This window comes from Emydura macquarii, unplaced genomic scaffold (assembly GCF_026122565.2).
Source record: "Emydura macquarii macquarii isolate MOO-44397 ecotype Brisbane River unplaced genomic scaffold, CSIRO-AGI_Emac_v2 contig_1253, whole genome shotgun sequence".
NCBI lineage: Eukaryota > Metazoa > Chordata > Testudines > Chelidae > Emydura > Emydura macquarii.
The window spans coordinates 3,257,611-3,275,160 of record NW_027131390.1 but is presented as its reverse complement, the minus strand read 5'-3'; the positions used below and the strand labels follow the sequence as shown (position 1 = coordinate 3,275,160).

At 43.7% G+C, this 17,550-nt stretch overlaps 1 protein-coding gene across 1 annotated transcript in view; it reads left to right on the top strand.

Annotated features, from left to right (window-relative positions):
• The window catches only part of HS6ST2 (heparan sulfate 6-O-sulfotransferase 2), a 210,089-nt gene extending 197,467 nt beyond the window's left edge, over positions 1 to 12,622 (top strand). The window contains exon 2 of the mRNA XM_067548019.1: positions 9,626 to 12,622. Coding sequence (XP_067404120.1) covers positions 9,626 to 10,325 — 700 coding nt within the window. The 3' untranslated portion in view covers positions 10,326 to 12,622. The remainder of the gene's footprint in view (positions 1 to 9,625) is intronic.
• Positions 12,623 to 17,550: the final 4,928 nt, after the last annotated feature.

The following is a 17,550-nucleotide window of genomic DNA, read 5'->3' as shown; positions in this document are numbered from 1 at the left end:
TCTTTGTTTGTCTTTATCTTTTCCCAGGACTCCAGTAAAGCTTCTCTTGTTTTGTTTAAAGAGAGCCGCGCATCTCCGGCTCGACACTGGTATCAGTGGACCCGCTGTGATCAGTATGTCCATTACCTCCCCTCAAACTGCATACAAAGATGCTTGAGGTGTGGCTAGCATCTCATCAGCCTGCTTCAGAAATCTTTGAGTGGTTGCACCAATGACCCTTGCCGGGCAAGAGAGACCTGGCTTCTCATTGCTGGGTGGCATGCGGGGGACACAGATTAGGGTGAAGGTTGAGAGGAAATAAGAGTCAGCTTTGAATTTTCACCCAAAACTAAAGCTGAGCTCCTAAAATTTTCCATCAACTTTACTGTTCATCTTAACAAGCTAGCTGTGCGTCCTGGCTCTGCCTGTCAGTGGAAGCATCCGCATCCCGAGAGAGGTTGGTTGTGCCATATTTCCAGCCAGCACTAAACTATTATGGCTGTTTATTTCTTTGTAGGGTGGTAGCATGTCAAGAAAACAAGGTGGCAAGTAGCAGGGCTGTGTTATGGGTGCTGCACAAATGGAGAGTAAGACAGACCCTGTCCCCAAAAACTAACGTTGCGCAAGAGTTTATCGTGTGATTTCCAATCCAGTTCTGCAGACTCCAGCAGCCTGAATAAACATTCAGACTGTTGAGCCTCCCAGCCTTTGGTGGGTCCATCTATGGTGAGATGTAGTGTGTAAACAATTCACTGATACAAGAAAGTCAACTGGCTTAACCTTGAAATAATGTGATAAGCAGAGCGGTTGATGCTGAATTTACTCTGTCTACAGTATTAAACCATTCAGCCCCTCACTTTACTCCAGGGAGAAACTGCGCACAGGGAGTTATCAAGAGCAAATTTCAAACCCATCTCTTGGTACTTGATGGCTTCAGGGTCAGCCTTTTTCCTAGGCTGCCTGTGAGCTTCTTTTGTTCTTTACTTCATGAACATCCAGGCTAAAGCTTCTGAATACCTATTGTTACAATGAGCACAGCTTTCCTTCCTGAGTTAGAGGGACATGTCATAATGAGTCAGATCTGTGCTTTGCCTGCAGTACGTACATCATTGCAGTTCAAAGTTTGGGAAAGGGCTTGGGGCTCCTGTCGAGATCCTAGCAGAAGGATCAAGCTGCTGCGTACAGAATTAAAAATAATTACAAAGCACTGAAACATCTTACTAGCTACACAGAAGCTCATTCTAAGACATCAAGGTCAAATCTATCCCTGGTATAATCCCATTACTGGAAGATGTAGTAAAAAGGTTTAACTTCAACCAAAAGGGCTTGTGGCTAACCCGGTAACAGATGGATGTTCTTTTTGCGGTAGAATTTTCATATGCAAAGTAGGGTTTCAAAAAAATCTGGAAAATATTTGAGATTGGACCCAGTTGCTGTTTAAAAAAGTGACCTTCCATGCCCACATCTTCAGTGGATGATGCCTCTGGGAAATCCAGGCTTAGGAAAGAGCAGGACCATGTGTAAGAGAAAAACTAGGTAGAGATAAGGAGGAAATTGGCGAGAGAGATGCATAGTGCAGCTTAGGTGAAAAATACCAATCTATCTGAACAAACATTTGGAGTTCCCTTCTGTAGACAGATAGCACTCACGTTTCCTGACTCTACATTTGCTCAATAAAACTCTGAACATCTCAGGGTTGCACATTTCAATCCTTATTTTTGGACATATTTCCCGTAATGAATGTAATGCTTACTGTGTTTTTTTAATTTTGCCTTTTTGACTCATACTAATGATATTAGTTAACTTTAAATACATGTGTTGTTCCTCAAACAAGGCGTACTGTTAGCAAAAAAAACCAACAATCTGTTGACTTAATTTGGCAGAAAAACTACACAAAAGAACATCGGTGACATTTTAAATTGTAAATCTTATCCATTGCTTTGATAAAATAGAATCACAGCCATTTTCAAAGCCTACAAAATGAAAATAACTTCAAGACTTTGAAATTTTTCAACCTTTTTTTTTTTTTTTTTTTTTTTGCCAATCCTATCGGGTTTATAAGCATGCCCATGCATCATGACTAAGATTGAAAGGATTAGATTTTTATCAGTCAGTGCCAGTAAACATTAATTTTGCCATATCTACGCAAACAGATGAACAAATATTTCCATCAGTGATGATAGAAATTTTCAGATAAGCAAAGAAAGAAAAACATTGCTTGAGAACTTATTACAATTTTGATGTAAGGATATTTACTTTGTGTATTTTGACATGTGATGCAGACAATGTGTGTTTTGAATCTCAACATCTACTGTCTCTACTCACCAATTGTGACTCTACTCAGCATCGAAATAATTATTGTCTAACCTCCTCCAACTGTCAGCTGACTCGTCCGTTACTTCCTGCAACCGTGAAAATTCCAATAGATAAACACTGGAAAAAGTGCTTAAAATGAAACATCGATATTATCCATCAAAATTGTAACAGAATTCTTCCAAGCCTAATTATCACTCAGACACATGGAAATGGCCAGTTTGGATGGGGTGGCGAGGGCAGGGAGGTGGTACATGGGAGAGTTCTTTGCCAGCTACGAGAAGAATAGGAAGTTCTCCAAAGTAACCAGCCTTATAAAGCAGCCTATAGATCGACTAGCCAGTAAGGTGGCTACTAAAGAAAAGTTTTCCCAGGATTGAAAAGGACAACGTGATTGGTTGGCTGTAAGTTGGGTGTGTGATTTGAAGACTAACTTCATTCTTGCTGCAACTCCTGAATGTATCTGACTGTATTCAGTGACACCAAAAATTAGCAAAAATGTTTTCCTCTGTGCCGTTGTGAGGACTTTGGTTAACTCCTGGGAGTGGGAACTATTTCACAGAGATGACGTTGTGACTGAGGCTTCCGGAACTTACTATCCTTTGAACAGGTGAAAACCTGCCAAAGAATATTGGTACTAACTGCATAGTTAGTATCTTCCTCCCACTGCGCTCCAGAAATCAGATGCTGTTTTGTTCTCCCTCTAGTCTTTTGCTTTACTTGTCGATTTTTTTTTTTCTGTAAATTTTTATTTAATTTTTTCATCTCTTTTTAAATGTGTGTTTAAATGAGAAGAGGGATATCATGTCTTGTGCTTTTTCTCTGGGCTTCTAATGTGCTGGCCTGCCTTAGACTCAACAGACAGTTGTTTGTAAAACAATGACATCTAGTGGTTTTTCTTTGGAAGGAAACAACGAGGAATAAGGGCTTAGCTGCTATTTATCAGGTGGCTCTGTTAGAATCTAACAAGTAATTAATATCCCACGTACTGATCGCAATAAGGATGACTGTAGGAAAGGTGACAACATTACAGTACTGGTGTGGTGATAGAAAAAATGAACATTGATACTGAGGCAAGGATTGGAGAGTTACAGAGTGATTAACTCTGTTTATCCAGCTCTTAAGGAACAGATTTCCATGATATTAAAGCTTATTTACTAAGATAACGCCTTCATTTTCTTAAACAGATCACCCTTATCCTGAAAGTGTACCGGTGGGGTCATTACTGACCACCAAGTACTATTGAAAGAAGGTGCCGACACTTCTTTGGCGGAGGGCGTTTATGGGCATAAACTGCTGAAAGTATTGAGTGCAGTATATTTCAATTTGCAATCCAGAGTGTTCTCTTAACACTGTCAGTTACTTGAATTTAGAATATGGATTCAATACATAAAAAAGCTGAAATGCCCATATATTTTTACTATAAAATATGTTGTTTGCAGTGTTGTTATAGCCTGCAGGTCCCAGACTGTTAGCGAGGTAAGGTAATCTCTCTCTCTCTCTCTCTCTCTTTCATACCCCGGAGCACCTTTCCAGACCAAAGGGGAGCAGTGCATCATTGCCATTCATTCATGTCTACGCTTGTTCCTCCATTAAGCCCAGCCTAGTCATGTCCCTGCATACGCTGTTCCCCATCTAGTCGGTTGTTGATTTCTAGGTTGGACTGACCTCAGTCGTACTTGCATTATTTTCATTTGTTTGTCCTATGCAGTGTCTTCACTATCATAATCTTTTCAACTGTAGTCAATCCCAAGCTCTGATTTCACAACCTATTCTCCAAACTTTTTCATTTGTCTTAAAATCGTTCCACTTTACACTTGCCGTCTTTCAAAGAACTGACTTCTCTACTGCCTCCAATCTTCTGATGTCTGTTTCATTTGATGCAGCTGCTTCCAGATCAGAGTGTAATACTGTTAATAGACTGGTGTGATAAATTTTCACTTTGGCACTAAACATAATGGTTTTTATCAGATCATAATTTCATCAATTTCTGTGAAGCACTTGTAGCTAAGGGACATCTCCTTTTGTACTTGTCCTTGATTGAACTATTGGCACTGATCAAGCTTCTTAGATACACATAAGTTTCTAATTTTTCTACGGCTTCACCACTGCTACATTTTAACATTTTATTATCCCTTTTCCAAGATGTAACCACTTCATCTTGGTGTTTATTGTAAGTCCAAGTTGACTACACCAATTTTCCAAGGTAGCCAAGAGTATCTTCATTAATTTCAATTGCATCTGGCGAAGTGGGTTTCTGCCCACGAAAGCTTATGCCCAAATAAATTCGTTAGTCTTTAAGGTGCCACAGAACTCTTGTTATTAATTTCAATGTGTCTGCCAGTTGCATGATGTCATCTGCATAAATTAAGGAGCTTAAATTTAGATCATCCAATGTCCTGGCCTCCAACTAATCTAACATTCTTAATGTCCATCTTAAAAACATGATGTAAAGCAGTGGTGATTCCATGCCCCCTTGTCTTACTCCAAACTTTGAGTTGAACCAGTTGCTTCATTTTCCACCAATTCTTACAGTACTGCAGGAGTCTTTGTACATAGCTTTTATAAATTGCAGTTATTTTATCTGGAACTCCATATGATTTTGCTACTTTCCATAATGCTTCCCTCCAAACCAAATCAAATGTCTTTGTGAAGCTGATGAAAGCAGCAAACATCTTTAATCCCCCCATTCTCATGTTTTTTCCTTCAAGCATCAGAGCATAAATATCTGATCAATGCAACTTTGGCTATATCTGAAGTCACTTACTACTTCCTCTAAAACTGGCCTTAATTTGTTGACAATTACTTTCATCATGATTTTTCCTGGTACTTCTGAGAAGCTTATACCTCTAATTATTCAGATCAGCGGGATCTCCTTTCTTCAAGATTGGTACAGATATTGTCTTGGGCTGGTCATCTGGTACCTCCTCGTGCCCTCATATCTTCTTGCATTTTTTTCTAATACTTGCTGGCTTTTAGCAGCTTTGCAGTTATATTGTCTATTCCTGCAGCTTTCCCATTTTTAGCTATTTTATATATATATAAAATGTATAAAATTGTACTTTATATATAAACATTTTTCAGTAAATACGTTTTATAGTAATGTACGTATAGGTGTATGTGGCATTAAGTCAAGTTCGTTCAAGGTGGACGCTGGACTCTGCCAATGGTGCGTCCTGTCCCCATTCCCGTTTGTGTTCTTCCTGGAGAGAATATCAAGGCGCAGCTGAGTTGGGAAGTGTATCCAGTATGGGGACTTGTAGCTGGCATCTCTGCTGTTTGCAGATGATGTTGACCTTCTTGCTGCTTCAGATTGTGAACTCCGATGCGCACTCAGACGCTTTGCTGATGAGTGTGAAGCGGCTGTGATGAGACTCAGCACCTCCAAATCGAAGGTCATGGTTCTTTCCTGGAAGAAGGTAGAGTGTTCTCTCCAGGTGAAGGGGGAGCAGCTGTCCTTAGTGGAAGAGTTTAAGTCTCTAGGGGTCTTGTTCATGAGTGATGGTAAGTGGGAGCATGAGATTGACCGGTGAATTAATGTGGCGGTGGCAGTCATGTGGGCTGTACCGATCCATGGTGGTGAAGTGGGAGATGAGTTTTCGGACGAATCTCTCGGTTTACAGGTTAGTCTACATCTCCTTCCTCACCGATGGTCATGATCTTTGGGTAATGACCGACAGGACGAAATCGCGGGTGCAGGCGGCAGAAATGAGGTTTGTCCGCAGTGTGTCTGGGCTGACTCTCCGAGATAGGGTGAGGGGCTCGGCTCTTCGGGAGAGCCTCGGCGTAGAGCCGCTGCTCCTCCGGATCGAGAGGAGTCAGCTGAGGTGGTTTGGGCACCTGATAAGGATGCCCCCTGGCAGGCTTCCATTGGAACTACACCTGGCACGTCCCACTGGGAGGAGGCCCCGAGTCCGACCCAGGACACGCTGGAGGGATTATATCTTCCGGCTGGCCTGGGAACGCCTGGGAATCCCCCAGGAGGAGTCTGTTGCAGAGGAAAAGGGGGCCTGGTCCTCCCTACGCTCCATGCTGCTGCCATAACCCTCACCAGGAAAAGCGGCATAAAGGAAAAAGTATAGGTGTGTGTGCGTGTGTGTGTATGTACACACACACACACACACACACACACACACACAGAGTATTAGTATTTTTATCGCTTTGGGGTTCTCTGGTTTCCTACTAGAACCCAACGTTGAGGAATTTGCCACTACCCATTTTATACTGAGGCCCACTGAAGATCCATGTTCCAACAAGCATTCCTGCTCCTGAGTAACTCTTCTGGATGCGCTCCTGTGTGCAGTGCTGCGGCCCAAAAACCTCTCAAGTTAAACAGCCCCGGGAATTGCTCGTTCCTTTGACCCCTAGTCCCAGGGTCCTGGATGTGTCCTGCCTTTGCACCGTTGTCTCTCTGGCTTGCCCAAATAAAAAGCAAAGAGAATAGACGTTCAAAGGGAAGGAAACTGTCCATTAAGTCAAAGAAGACGTTTACCTTTGCTGCAGCCCAGATTAGAATCAAACTAGTCCTGAATCAGAGCTTGCCACGGGAGTCAGGAGTGCTATGCAGCACACACCACACTCCTCTCTGAATAGGTCTGGTCTCAGTGCTAGCAGGGCTCTGGACACAGGTCACTATGCCCCCAGCCCTGCTGTTTCTCTGTGTGTCTCTATGATAAAGCGCAGCTGGTTCCTCCTCTCCGTTGACATCTCCATACATATGTTCATGCTGTGCGTTGCTTGTCCCTGAAGCTGCACATTTTAAATCCAGCTCTTTGCACTTCCATGAGGGCAGCGACACATCCATCATGAGTGAACTACAAGCCTCTCTAGTCCCACTCTGTTTTAAAGCACACCGTAGATAAAGTGTCCTGTAAATTCAGCCTGTAGCATTTTTGTTGCTGCTGTTGTTACAGCGCAGCACATAAAACTGCTCTTTCATGCTATTTATTCCATTCTTTTTAGTACTTAACAAAATATATGTTTAAGCAGGAGCTTGTGCTTATGCACAATTTTTTTCCTATGCATATTCGCTATTACGTTGCTCAGGACAGAAACCAGTGCTCCAGACGGAAATCCTTTTGCTACAAAATAATATTATAATGCATCCTTTCATTTCCTGTGTGTTTGCTTTTTGTGCCTGGTATCAGATAAAAAAAAAAAATAAAGCTGGGGTCATGCAATGACTCATCTGTTGAAGCCCTGCTTGTTGGCTCATTTCACTTCAGTTGGATTAAGGGCTGGGAAAAACACACCTGTTTGTCTTGACTAAGGAAAGGAGCCGTGGTGGTGGTGCTCATTAAAGGCCTGAACTTTTAATGAAAGATTCACACTACTGAGCTCTCGGGGTTTGTTGGGAAATGTCGTCCATGGCAGCATCTTGTGGACTACCCCTTACAGGAGCAGAAGATCAGAGAGACAAGGTACGTGCGGTCATACCTTTTATTGGAGCAACTCCTGTTGATGAGAGAGAGAAGCTTTCAAGCCACACAGAGCTCTTCTTTAATCCTGTGTGATCTGAAAGCTGCTCTCTCTCACCACCAGAAGTAGTGCAATGAAAGGTATGACCTCACGCACCTTGTCTCTCTAATATCCCGGGACTGACCCCAGCACCACTGCAGTGTCTAGTAGCAGAAGATATCACTGCACCTCGGATGTACAAGGACCATTACGACACGTTGATTTGAATGGAAACGGTGCGGTGTGTTAGTCTGTCACTGATCTACAGTAGAACCTCAGAATGATGAGCACCTCGGGAATGGAGGTTGTTCGCGACTCTGAAATGTTCGTAACGCTGAACAAAACGGTATGAGGGTTCTGTCCAAAGTTTACAACTGGATATTGACTTTGAAACTTCACTATGCAGAAGAAAAATGCTGCTTTCCTCTTTTTTTTTTTTGTAGTTTACGTTAACACAGGACTGTGCTGTATTTGCCTTTTTTTGCGGGGGGGGGGGGAGGAGGGTGTCTTTGCTGCTGCCTGATTACACACTTCCAGTTCCAAACGAGGTGTGTGGTTGACCGGTCAGTTCGTAACGCTGGTGGTCGTACTGCTGAGGTTCTACTGTATGAGATGAATGAGTGGGCAGCTCTCAGCCGGAGCAAATGAGAGTGAAGGTTCATTGTTAGAGAAAGAACTAAACTACTTAAAAACTAAAGCTTAATTTAACATCCTCCCCACGCTGCCTCTTCGGTATGATCCCCAGTACTTTTTCACTCGTGCAAACATTGCAGAGTAAGGCATGAAATATTGTATCTTACTGGTAAAATGCACGCTGCCAGATTCTGCCTGTTAATCAGTGAGATTCTATAGCGGGCAGTGGAGGGTTTGACCCATCATCTTCCGTGATGGACTCTCAGAAGGTTTGGACAATTGGCTCAGATAAGCCCCAAGGCATTTCTGGCTGTTTTTCTACTGATGCTGGAGTCACCCTTTCCTTTTCCATTCACCTCCCAGTGTGCTGTTAGGCTCTGGCTGGCTCCTGGCATCAAATTTCACAATGTCCAGGCCCCAGAATGCGTTGCTTTCCCTGCCCCAACCTGAGGATGGGTGATCCAAAGGCAGCACAAGCCCCATTGAAAATGATAGAATCCCCCAGGAAGGGGTTCAGCACAGACAGCATCCAGCCTTTTAGAGGGAAGGATTGTACGAAGGTGATTTGGGCTGAAGGTCAGACCAGTTCTTACTTTGTCCTATCAGCTCGCCAGTGCCTCTGAAACTCACCAATATAACCGTGTTAGGGACTGGTCTGCCTAAGGGAAGTACATCTGCTGCTAGGCCCTGTCCTGGAATACAGCCCATGGAGCTGCAGTCTTGGAGCAGGCTGAATTGACATGATGGTGGAAAACACAAGAGTCACCAGAATCTTGTCTACTCTAGGGCTCCCACCAGCAATCGCACCAGTGGCAATTTTTAGGTAACATTCCCTAGGTAGATATAGCCATAGTAAAGAGTGTCCCTCCAGATCAGGGAAGAGGCACATTTGGTATGTGTTCAGTGGATAATGAAACCGAATTTAGTTTCTGGGCTATCAAGCGTTGTGAAAATAAATTATATCCAAGTCCAAATAAATTATATTTTCAGTTTATACTTTGCCTGTAAATGCAAACCTCACAGTAAGCAAGGAGTTTAGGTGCAGAGAAGATTTGCCCTACAGCCATTACAGTCCCATCAGGAATTTAGGTAGATAATGTTGCAAAACACTATTTCACTAGCATTTCCAAAGCTGGTTAACTAGCTATCTGAACATCCATAGATCATGAATGCTGAAGCAACATATGCCAGAGATCTACCTGGTTAAACACATTTTTTGTCTTTTCTTTTCCCCGTTTCCCAGAAACTACTACTACATTACCATCCTGCGTGACCCGGTCTCCCGATACTTGAGTGAATGGAGACATGTCCAAAGAGGGGCAACATGGAAGGCTTCCTTACACGTGTGTGATGGACGATCTCCAACTACTGAAGAGTTACCCAGTTGTTACACAGGGGACGACTGGTCCGGCTGCTCCCTTAAGGAATTTATGGATTGTCCATACAATCTAGCCAATAATCGGCAGGTCCGCATGCTGTCTGACCTGAGCTTGGTTGGATGTTACAACTTGTCTGTCATGCCAGAGGAGCAAAGAAACAAGGTTCTTCTAGACAGTGCAAAAGAGAACCTGAAACGCATGGCTTTCTTCGGCCTTACAGAGTTTCAAAGGAAGACTCAGTATCTGTTTGAAAAAACTTTTAACATGAACTTCATCTCGCCATTCACACAGTATAATAGCACAAGGGCCTCTAGTGTGGAAATAGATGAGCAGACACAAAAACACATCGAGACCCTCAATTTTTTAGACATGGAGTTGTATGATTATGCAAAAGACCTTTTTTTGCAAAGGTATCAGTACATGAGACAGAAAGAACACCAAGAAGCCAGACGGAAGCGCCAGGAGCAACGGAAGATCCTGAAGGCAAAACAAGCTCACAATAAAGAACAGAATGATGATAATTCAACTACTGATTACATAGGGAATGTGGAGCGGTGGCGATAATGGGGACTGAAATCTTTTAAGTTAGACTAGTTGAATACCACAAACAAAAACCATTCAATCATAGATGACAAACAAATAGTCCAAACAAATTATGCTTCTTAAATATTTGAAGCAAAAGAGGTTAAAATGTTGCCTTTGCAGTTGCCTTTGCATTAAATGTTGTACTGTATGTGGAAAACTTAACTTTACTGTGTCATTAAATTATCCTTTTGGGGTTTGTTGGATTATTTATGAAACACAAAAGCCAGGTAGGTTCACCGAAAATTGTTGCTTGAACATTAAAAAAAAAAAAAAAATCCTTAAATTAGTTATGAGTATGAAATGGGATGTTGGAAATCGGACATGATGCACTGTTAAAACCCCTCAGAAGCAAACTGGTTTTCTAGTCATGAGCATTTAACACACACAGACACACACTCAATAAAGCATATGTGCAAAGCCTTTCCTCTTTGATTTTATTTGAATTATGTATTCCTAAGGCCCCCAGCTCCTTGCAATATTTACCAAATTACAAGACAGTGAAACAGACAAAGGTTTAGAGGAAAAAATTGACTCGTTTTGTGTATAATATTGGCTTTTAAAAAGAACAGAAGTAATTTGTCTAGTTACGTAAATATTTAATATTTTAAACTTTTTCTACCTACTTCTAGGAGTTTTAAGCTTGGTCTATCTCACGTTAAAAAAGCAACACTACACTTTTCTGAACTGAAAGTCAATGTTAAGAACACTATTTCCAGAATTTTTCAGGGCAGTATAATTTTAAACATTCTGGAAAAATTATGGTACATCTTCACGTTTCATAAAGTCTTCTCAAAATTATACTCCTGTAATAGTATCCAGTTTTAACAGTCTTTCTTATACCTTGGAATACATGTTGTTGAATTTACCAAATGCTGAATATTTGGTGATTTAAGCCAGGAGAGTCTTTCTAAGAAATTATCTTATGAATGTTTGTATAGTGTCTGTCTTAAAAAAAACAAAAAACAAAAAAAAAACAACAAAAAAAAACCCATCTCTAATCCTGACAACATTTTTAAAATAGTTGCTTTGGTTATTCATGACCAATTGGAGGTGAAGTAGATTTACACTTGAATTGTTCTTTGCTTTTGGTAAATCTTTACTGCAGAATGTAAAAATCGGGCTTCTTTTCTAATGCTTTAGAGCCCTTTCTAGTGCTGACAGATTGTAGACAATTATAAGCGATTACAACAAATATGAGCCTATAGCCATAGTCATACAGTAAAAGACGGTTGTGTGGTAAAATGGGATGAGTACCTAACCCAAGAACAAGAGTATTACCGAAGCTCTGGATTTCGAGATTATTCTGACAGTACTCCTGTCTTCCAGTCTTATCAGGATCAGGCCTAGAGGATGCCTTTTGCTAGCAACAGCACTTAAATTTAACTTGAAAGCAAAAGGGTGATAACGTGAGGGGCCAGCATAAGAAATGTGATTTGATCCTACAAATCTCTATGCAAAACAACTGTAAAGATTCCAGTTATAAATGAGGCAAGTTCAGAAATGTTATATGTAGCCCACCATGCTCTCAAGCATTGTACTAACTGGAGATTTCAGATTATGTGCTTGTTATACCTTGTGTTCATTCGACTGACTCCTTGTTACTGGTGGGTGATGGAAGCCATCTGAACATGGCCTTCCTTGTTCCATGATGCTTACAATGCTCATTTTCATTATATCCTTTCATCTGTAATCTTAAATGCACAAGTAAGAGAGGAGGCATAAAATTAGAAAGCTTTAAAACTCACATCTATGGTTCCATGCCTACGTTGTTTAAAGGTTCTGTTACATCAGACATTCTGGTGGTGTTGCCGACTGGGAAAACTAGAAAGGCATAAACTGAATTACCTTAGCAATGTGGAAAAGAAAATAACTTCATGTGCAGCGAATTCTTTTGAATGAGAAGTCCATTCGCCAATATGGTGTCTCAGCTGTATTTTGGTTTTTATGGGGAAAAATAATCCACTCTTAAAACTGAAAGGCACTGCCGCAAACAGGACTTAACCCCGAGCCAGTCGCAGGGCCCGTTGCAGCACGTGCATTTGGTTTTTATGCTGTGGTGTGCATGGATTACAGAGGCTAGTTGAATTTTCTTTGTGTATACTGTTTATTGTATATAGGAGTTGTATGAATATACGGATACCGTTTTGTCATAAACATAGAAATTCTACCGATTTCCACTGTAGACCGCTGTCTTATTGTGTAGATTTACAAACTGATCCACTGACTTTGATTGTGTAATTTAACAATAGAACCGATAAATAAAATTTAATTAAGTCTTTGGTTTTCGTTCATTATTTCTTTATCTGGAAACACTTGTTCGGAGTTGGGCAGGTATGGCCTCCTTGAAATGTAGTCCAAACTCCAGCCCACAATACTTCCTATATTCAGTGAGGTTTTGAACCACGGTGAAGATCTTTGTCCTGCTTTTCAGAAGCAGCTGAGTCACCAGCAGCTTCTATGAACTCCGACACAGCTGTGGCGGCCACCCCTTTTTTTTTTTTTTAACGATATCCAGTTTTTACTTTGGGGCTAATCCTGCTAGATCCTGACTGTGACAAGCAGAAGGAAGTAGGAACATGGTCCAAGCTTGACCCGAGAAACTATTTCTATTTGGGTTGGGGGTTTTATCATGTTCCTAAAACGTGCTTCTCAAAGAGTCTCTTGGGGTGCTTACAGAAACCGAGAAATCCACAATCCAGCTGCTGGCCACTTTTAGTGAAAGCAGGTGAAACTACTGCTCCCAGGTCTCTCCAAGTGCACCTAGGTGTCCGATTCTGCTCTGACGTATATACCCAGTGCAACCTCCTTGAAGCCAGCATGGTGTGTAAATCAAAGCAGGATGTGGCCCTTTGGGGAAAGTCACTTTCTTCCCAATTAAACGTGAAGGCAACAAATGGGTTCTTGGTGTCAAGACTGATGCTGGAGGGAGAAAAACCAGGCGGTAGCCTATGGATCCATGTGTGACTGCTTTGGCTTTACGCACAGGCCCATTAGGATGGTGAATAGCCCCAGTGGACCTGTTAATGGGGTGAGAAATGCTTCCATGCTGTACTAAAAAAACAACCCAACAACAACAAAGCAGGCATATATTTAAAAAAAAAAAAAAAAAAAGAGAGAGAGAAATACTTTGACAGTTGAACAAACCATCTTATACCTCGGAGGAAGAAGGGTGTGGTGTGTGTGGATAGAGGAACTTCAGTCTAGAAACCAGAGTTCTGACGCACGTAACACCCAGATCATCTGACGTCTCAAAGAAGAATGGACATGTGGAAAGATGTAACGAGAAATCTTCTGAAAACTAATGAGGTGTTTTGAATTTCAGCCAGATTTGGATACAAGCAAAACTGAAGATGACAGGGCAGGACACCAGCCCAAGGAACAGTCAATGCAGAAATCTGAGAATTCAGACTGAGAGGGGTAACGTTAAAGAGAATGAGTGACGCTGACAAGCAAATTGATTGAAATTTATATGGGATTTGTGTGTGAATCTGTGCTGAAAACCTGGCAGTTTCACCTAAGTGCCTAAATGGGAGCTGTGCAATCTTGAAAATCTGGCCCCAAAATTTTCTGTGTGGACTTCCGAAGGCCCAAGTGGATCAGAACCACTTGACCATGATTGCCACGTATACAACCAAATTGTAATGTATCAATAGATTGAAAACTGGATGCTCAACAGTACCCAACAGTGTTAACTAGGTCTGATTGAAACTAGTCAATTTCATGGGACTGTATTTTCCCAAAGAAAAGTTCATAGGAAAACTCCCAAATTCCTTTCTTCCTAGATCTGGCTGCAAGCTTTACTGTGCTTGAGTTGCATCAAATTGTCTCGTTACAAAAATGAGGATTTGTTTGCAATCTTGTGAGACTCAGAAAAGTTTGAAAATTTCTGAACCATAAAACCTGAACAGCCTTTTACAAGGTGCTGTGTTTTCAGCTAATATTTTATATTTACCAAAGTGTGTATTAAAACTATTAATATGTGTACGGGCTGTTGAAGATTAACTGCTCAATTGATTTCTGTTAATGAGCTTCACAGCCCATTTATTCCACTGATACTTTTTAATACAGCATCATACATATTTGATTCCTGTGTGCCATTATTAAATAATAATGAACTAATCCATTTTCTTGCCCATGTAATTACTTCTTAAAAATTCAAATACTATACAAAAAATCACTGATCACAAATGTGCCTACGAGCTGATAAATGCCAATGCAATCAGTGCTTCCATTAGTCGCATTAGCAAGGCAAAGAGAAGACAAACTGACAAATCCCCCTCCTTTTAGATTTTGGTAGACACACAAACCAATTGAGGAAATCCTTCAAGCTGATGGCGTATAAAGCCTGAATTATGGACCCAAGCTGTTGATTAAGGTTGAGCGCTTGCACCAAAGTATGATGAAGGGTAGCCCAAAGGAGAGCAGGTCCGTAGGGAGCCGTCTTTCTACAGGGAATGTATTTCTCAGGCTGCCTAGCTGTTTATACATTATTAAATCGTTCAGCTTAAAAATACCCCTGGTGCCAGGATGACGAAACGGAGCTGGGACGGTCTATAAATCAGCCCTCCGAGGTAGGCCTGTTGGGGCTAGCCCCTCAGTGGGCTGACGTGGCTTTTCATACCGTCCCACGTCGGTGTAGCTCAGCGGGCTTCGGCGGAGTCGCTCTTGATCTACCCTCAGGTGGGAGAGGAGGCTCGGGCCCTCCGTTGTGATGGCAGGATCCGTCCACGTGAGCTGCCTTCTGCTTGCTCCTTCCTCTGGACCCACGTTCGTTTAAAGCTAGCTCTGGCTCCATCTTCGCCTGGGGCTGCGTGGGGCGTGGTCACACGCCCGTTGGGCTCCCTGCTCAGCAACGACGAAGGCAGCCCAGGAGGCCGGCGCAGAGTTGCTTTGGAGGAGGAGTCACGTTGGCCCTGGTACGTGAGCATTCCCTGCGGCCCGGCCATTCCTTGGAAGTCTGAGTCTCCTTGGCTAAGATGAGAGCAGCCCCTCCCCACCCGTAGGCATGGCCTCCCAGGCTGCACGCTGGTGCTGATGGGGGGGGGTGGGGACAGAACTGGGCCGCACACACCCTTCCTTCCATTAGCGTCTCGTGCCAGTGGGCAGAGCACCAGACTGGGACTCGGGGGACCTGGATCCCCCTTCCCAGCTCAGCCACTGGCCTGCTGGGTGACACGTCACCGCTCTTTGCCTCGGTTTCCCCACCTGTACGATGGGGCTAATGATCCGGATCCTCCTTTGTACAGCCCTTGGAGCGCTACAGACGGAACGTGTGAGGCATTAGACGCTCGGGAGGCGATGAGGCACTGGGGGTCCACCATCTGTCACATCACCCACCCACCCACCTCTCACGCTCCTCCCTCGCCCCAGCCCAGCACCCACCACACCTGCTCTTCGGCTCTGGCTACGCCCCGAAATGCCAACATGGCTGCCGGTGAGAGCGGCTCAGCGGAGAGGGAACGAGTGGGCGAGCAAACGGAGGAAAAGTGAAATGGGGGGGGGGGAGAGAGGCCGCCTGGGCGTGGGGGAGGAGGATGCGCTCACGGAGCCGAAGCCATCGATTGTTCCACACACAGAGTTAAAAAACAACCCACCTGGGGCCAGAGGCAGCACTGTGCGGGTTCACCGGAGCGTGGTGGTGGGGGGGGGGGGCTGTATCACCCCAGGTGCCCCGCACCTGGCGTCTCGTCTCCAAGATGGCAAACAGCCCCTCTAAACTTCAGCTCAGAGCTGCACGTTCGCTGAGGGCCTCCCGTCTGCACTGCCGCTCTCGTACCCCGGCAGTCTGATACGGTGGCCAGGAACACGTGAAAACCCCCAGAGAAACGTCATTAAAAACGAGAAGTTGAGCACTGATCCCCCTTTCTTGCGGACGTGCTGCTTTTCTCAGTGACCGTGACCGTGACCCCCCCTCAGGTCAAAGCACTGAGCCACACTGGAGAGATCCACACGGAGGAGGACCTTTGCTGACCAGGTCTTCACTGAGTAAACTGCCAAGTCCTGTCCCGGAATGAAAAACCAGGGCTGGGGCCCCTAGAGGAATTCTTGTCTTGAGTTTTTCCAAGGCCCTGGTCAGGAATCCAGCATTTCCCGCATCCCTTGCTCTGCTGTCCTGCAATTGTTCTGGTCTTCTGCCCCAGGCTTATTTCTTTCTGGGAATCTCTCCATGTTATGTATTGCTATTGCCCTCAGCAGCGCCATGGCAGCTCGCTCCGCAAATGACTGCAGTCTTCTCAGAGCAGGCGCCTGTTTTCCATTCTGAAACTGAGTAATTGTCCAGTCTGACTTAAAATACTGTGCCCGTGACGCAGCGGGCACAGCCTCTATGCGCCAGCCTGATGCTAAGGGCTCGAGCCTGCTCGTGACTTTGTGGGTGGGCTTACCTGAGACCTCCATGCAGGCAGAGGGATCCGGCCCCACAGAATAACCGTTTACAGGATCCCGGCCTCGAGGCGAGTTTTGCAATGGACAGTTAGATTGTCTTCTTCCAACGCTGAGATGAGAGCAAGGGACCGAGTTGTTCGTCTCCGATGGCGAGGCCTAGACAACAGGCAGTGGCATTACGTCAGGGTTCACTTAGAGCGAAAGGCCAGAATTGCTTTAAGTTGATCTGCAAATGAGAACCATCAGGCTAGCCCTTCTTCTGCTTCTGGCTGATACTTGGGGTCAAGATTAGAAGTTGTGACTTCAGGTTTTCTGTCAAACTTTTCTGGAGCTGCTTGGTGCATTTTCTTTGTGCGTGCTGTGCTCCCTTGCTAATACAGATCTTATGGGCTGGTCTCCACTTAAGTGCCTCCAGTATATTAAGGCTGAACATTGATGCTGACAGACAAGATGGCTGCCCACACGTTTCTTGTTTGCGTTTTTTTTTCTTTTGCCCTTGACAAAAATGGCCACTGCAGTTTCAGGCCCTCATCCTGCATCTCTACTTTAGCTGTATAAGACAACGGGGAGATGTGGGGGGGCCTCCCCCACGCTGTGTCTTTCTCCTCAGAGGGAGCTGGCTTGGTTTGTCTGCTGCAGTGATGGCAGAAGGCAGATTGTGGCCCAGCTTCGTGCAGATTTCTTTTTGTTTGCTTTTATGGTTTACTTTCCTTCTGTGTTGTCTCTTCTTTTCCTTTTCGTAGTGCAGTTTCGGGATCCTCACCACCAGCTGCAGCTTCCAGTTATAAACGCACAGGTACAGAAATGAGACTCTTTTATT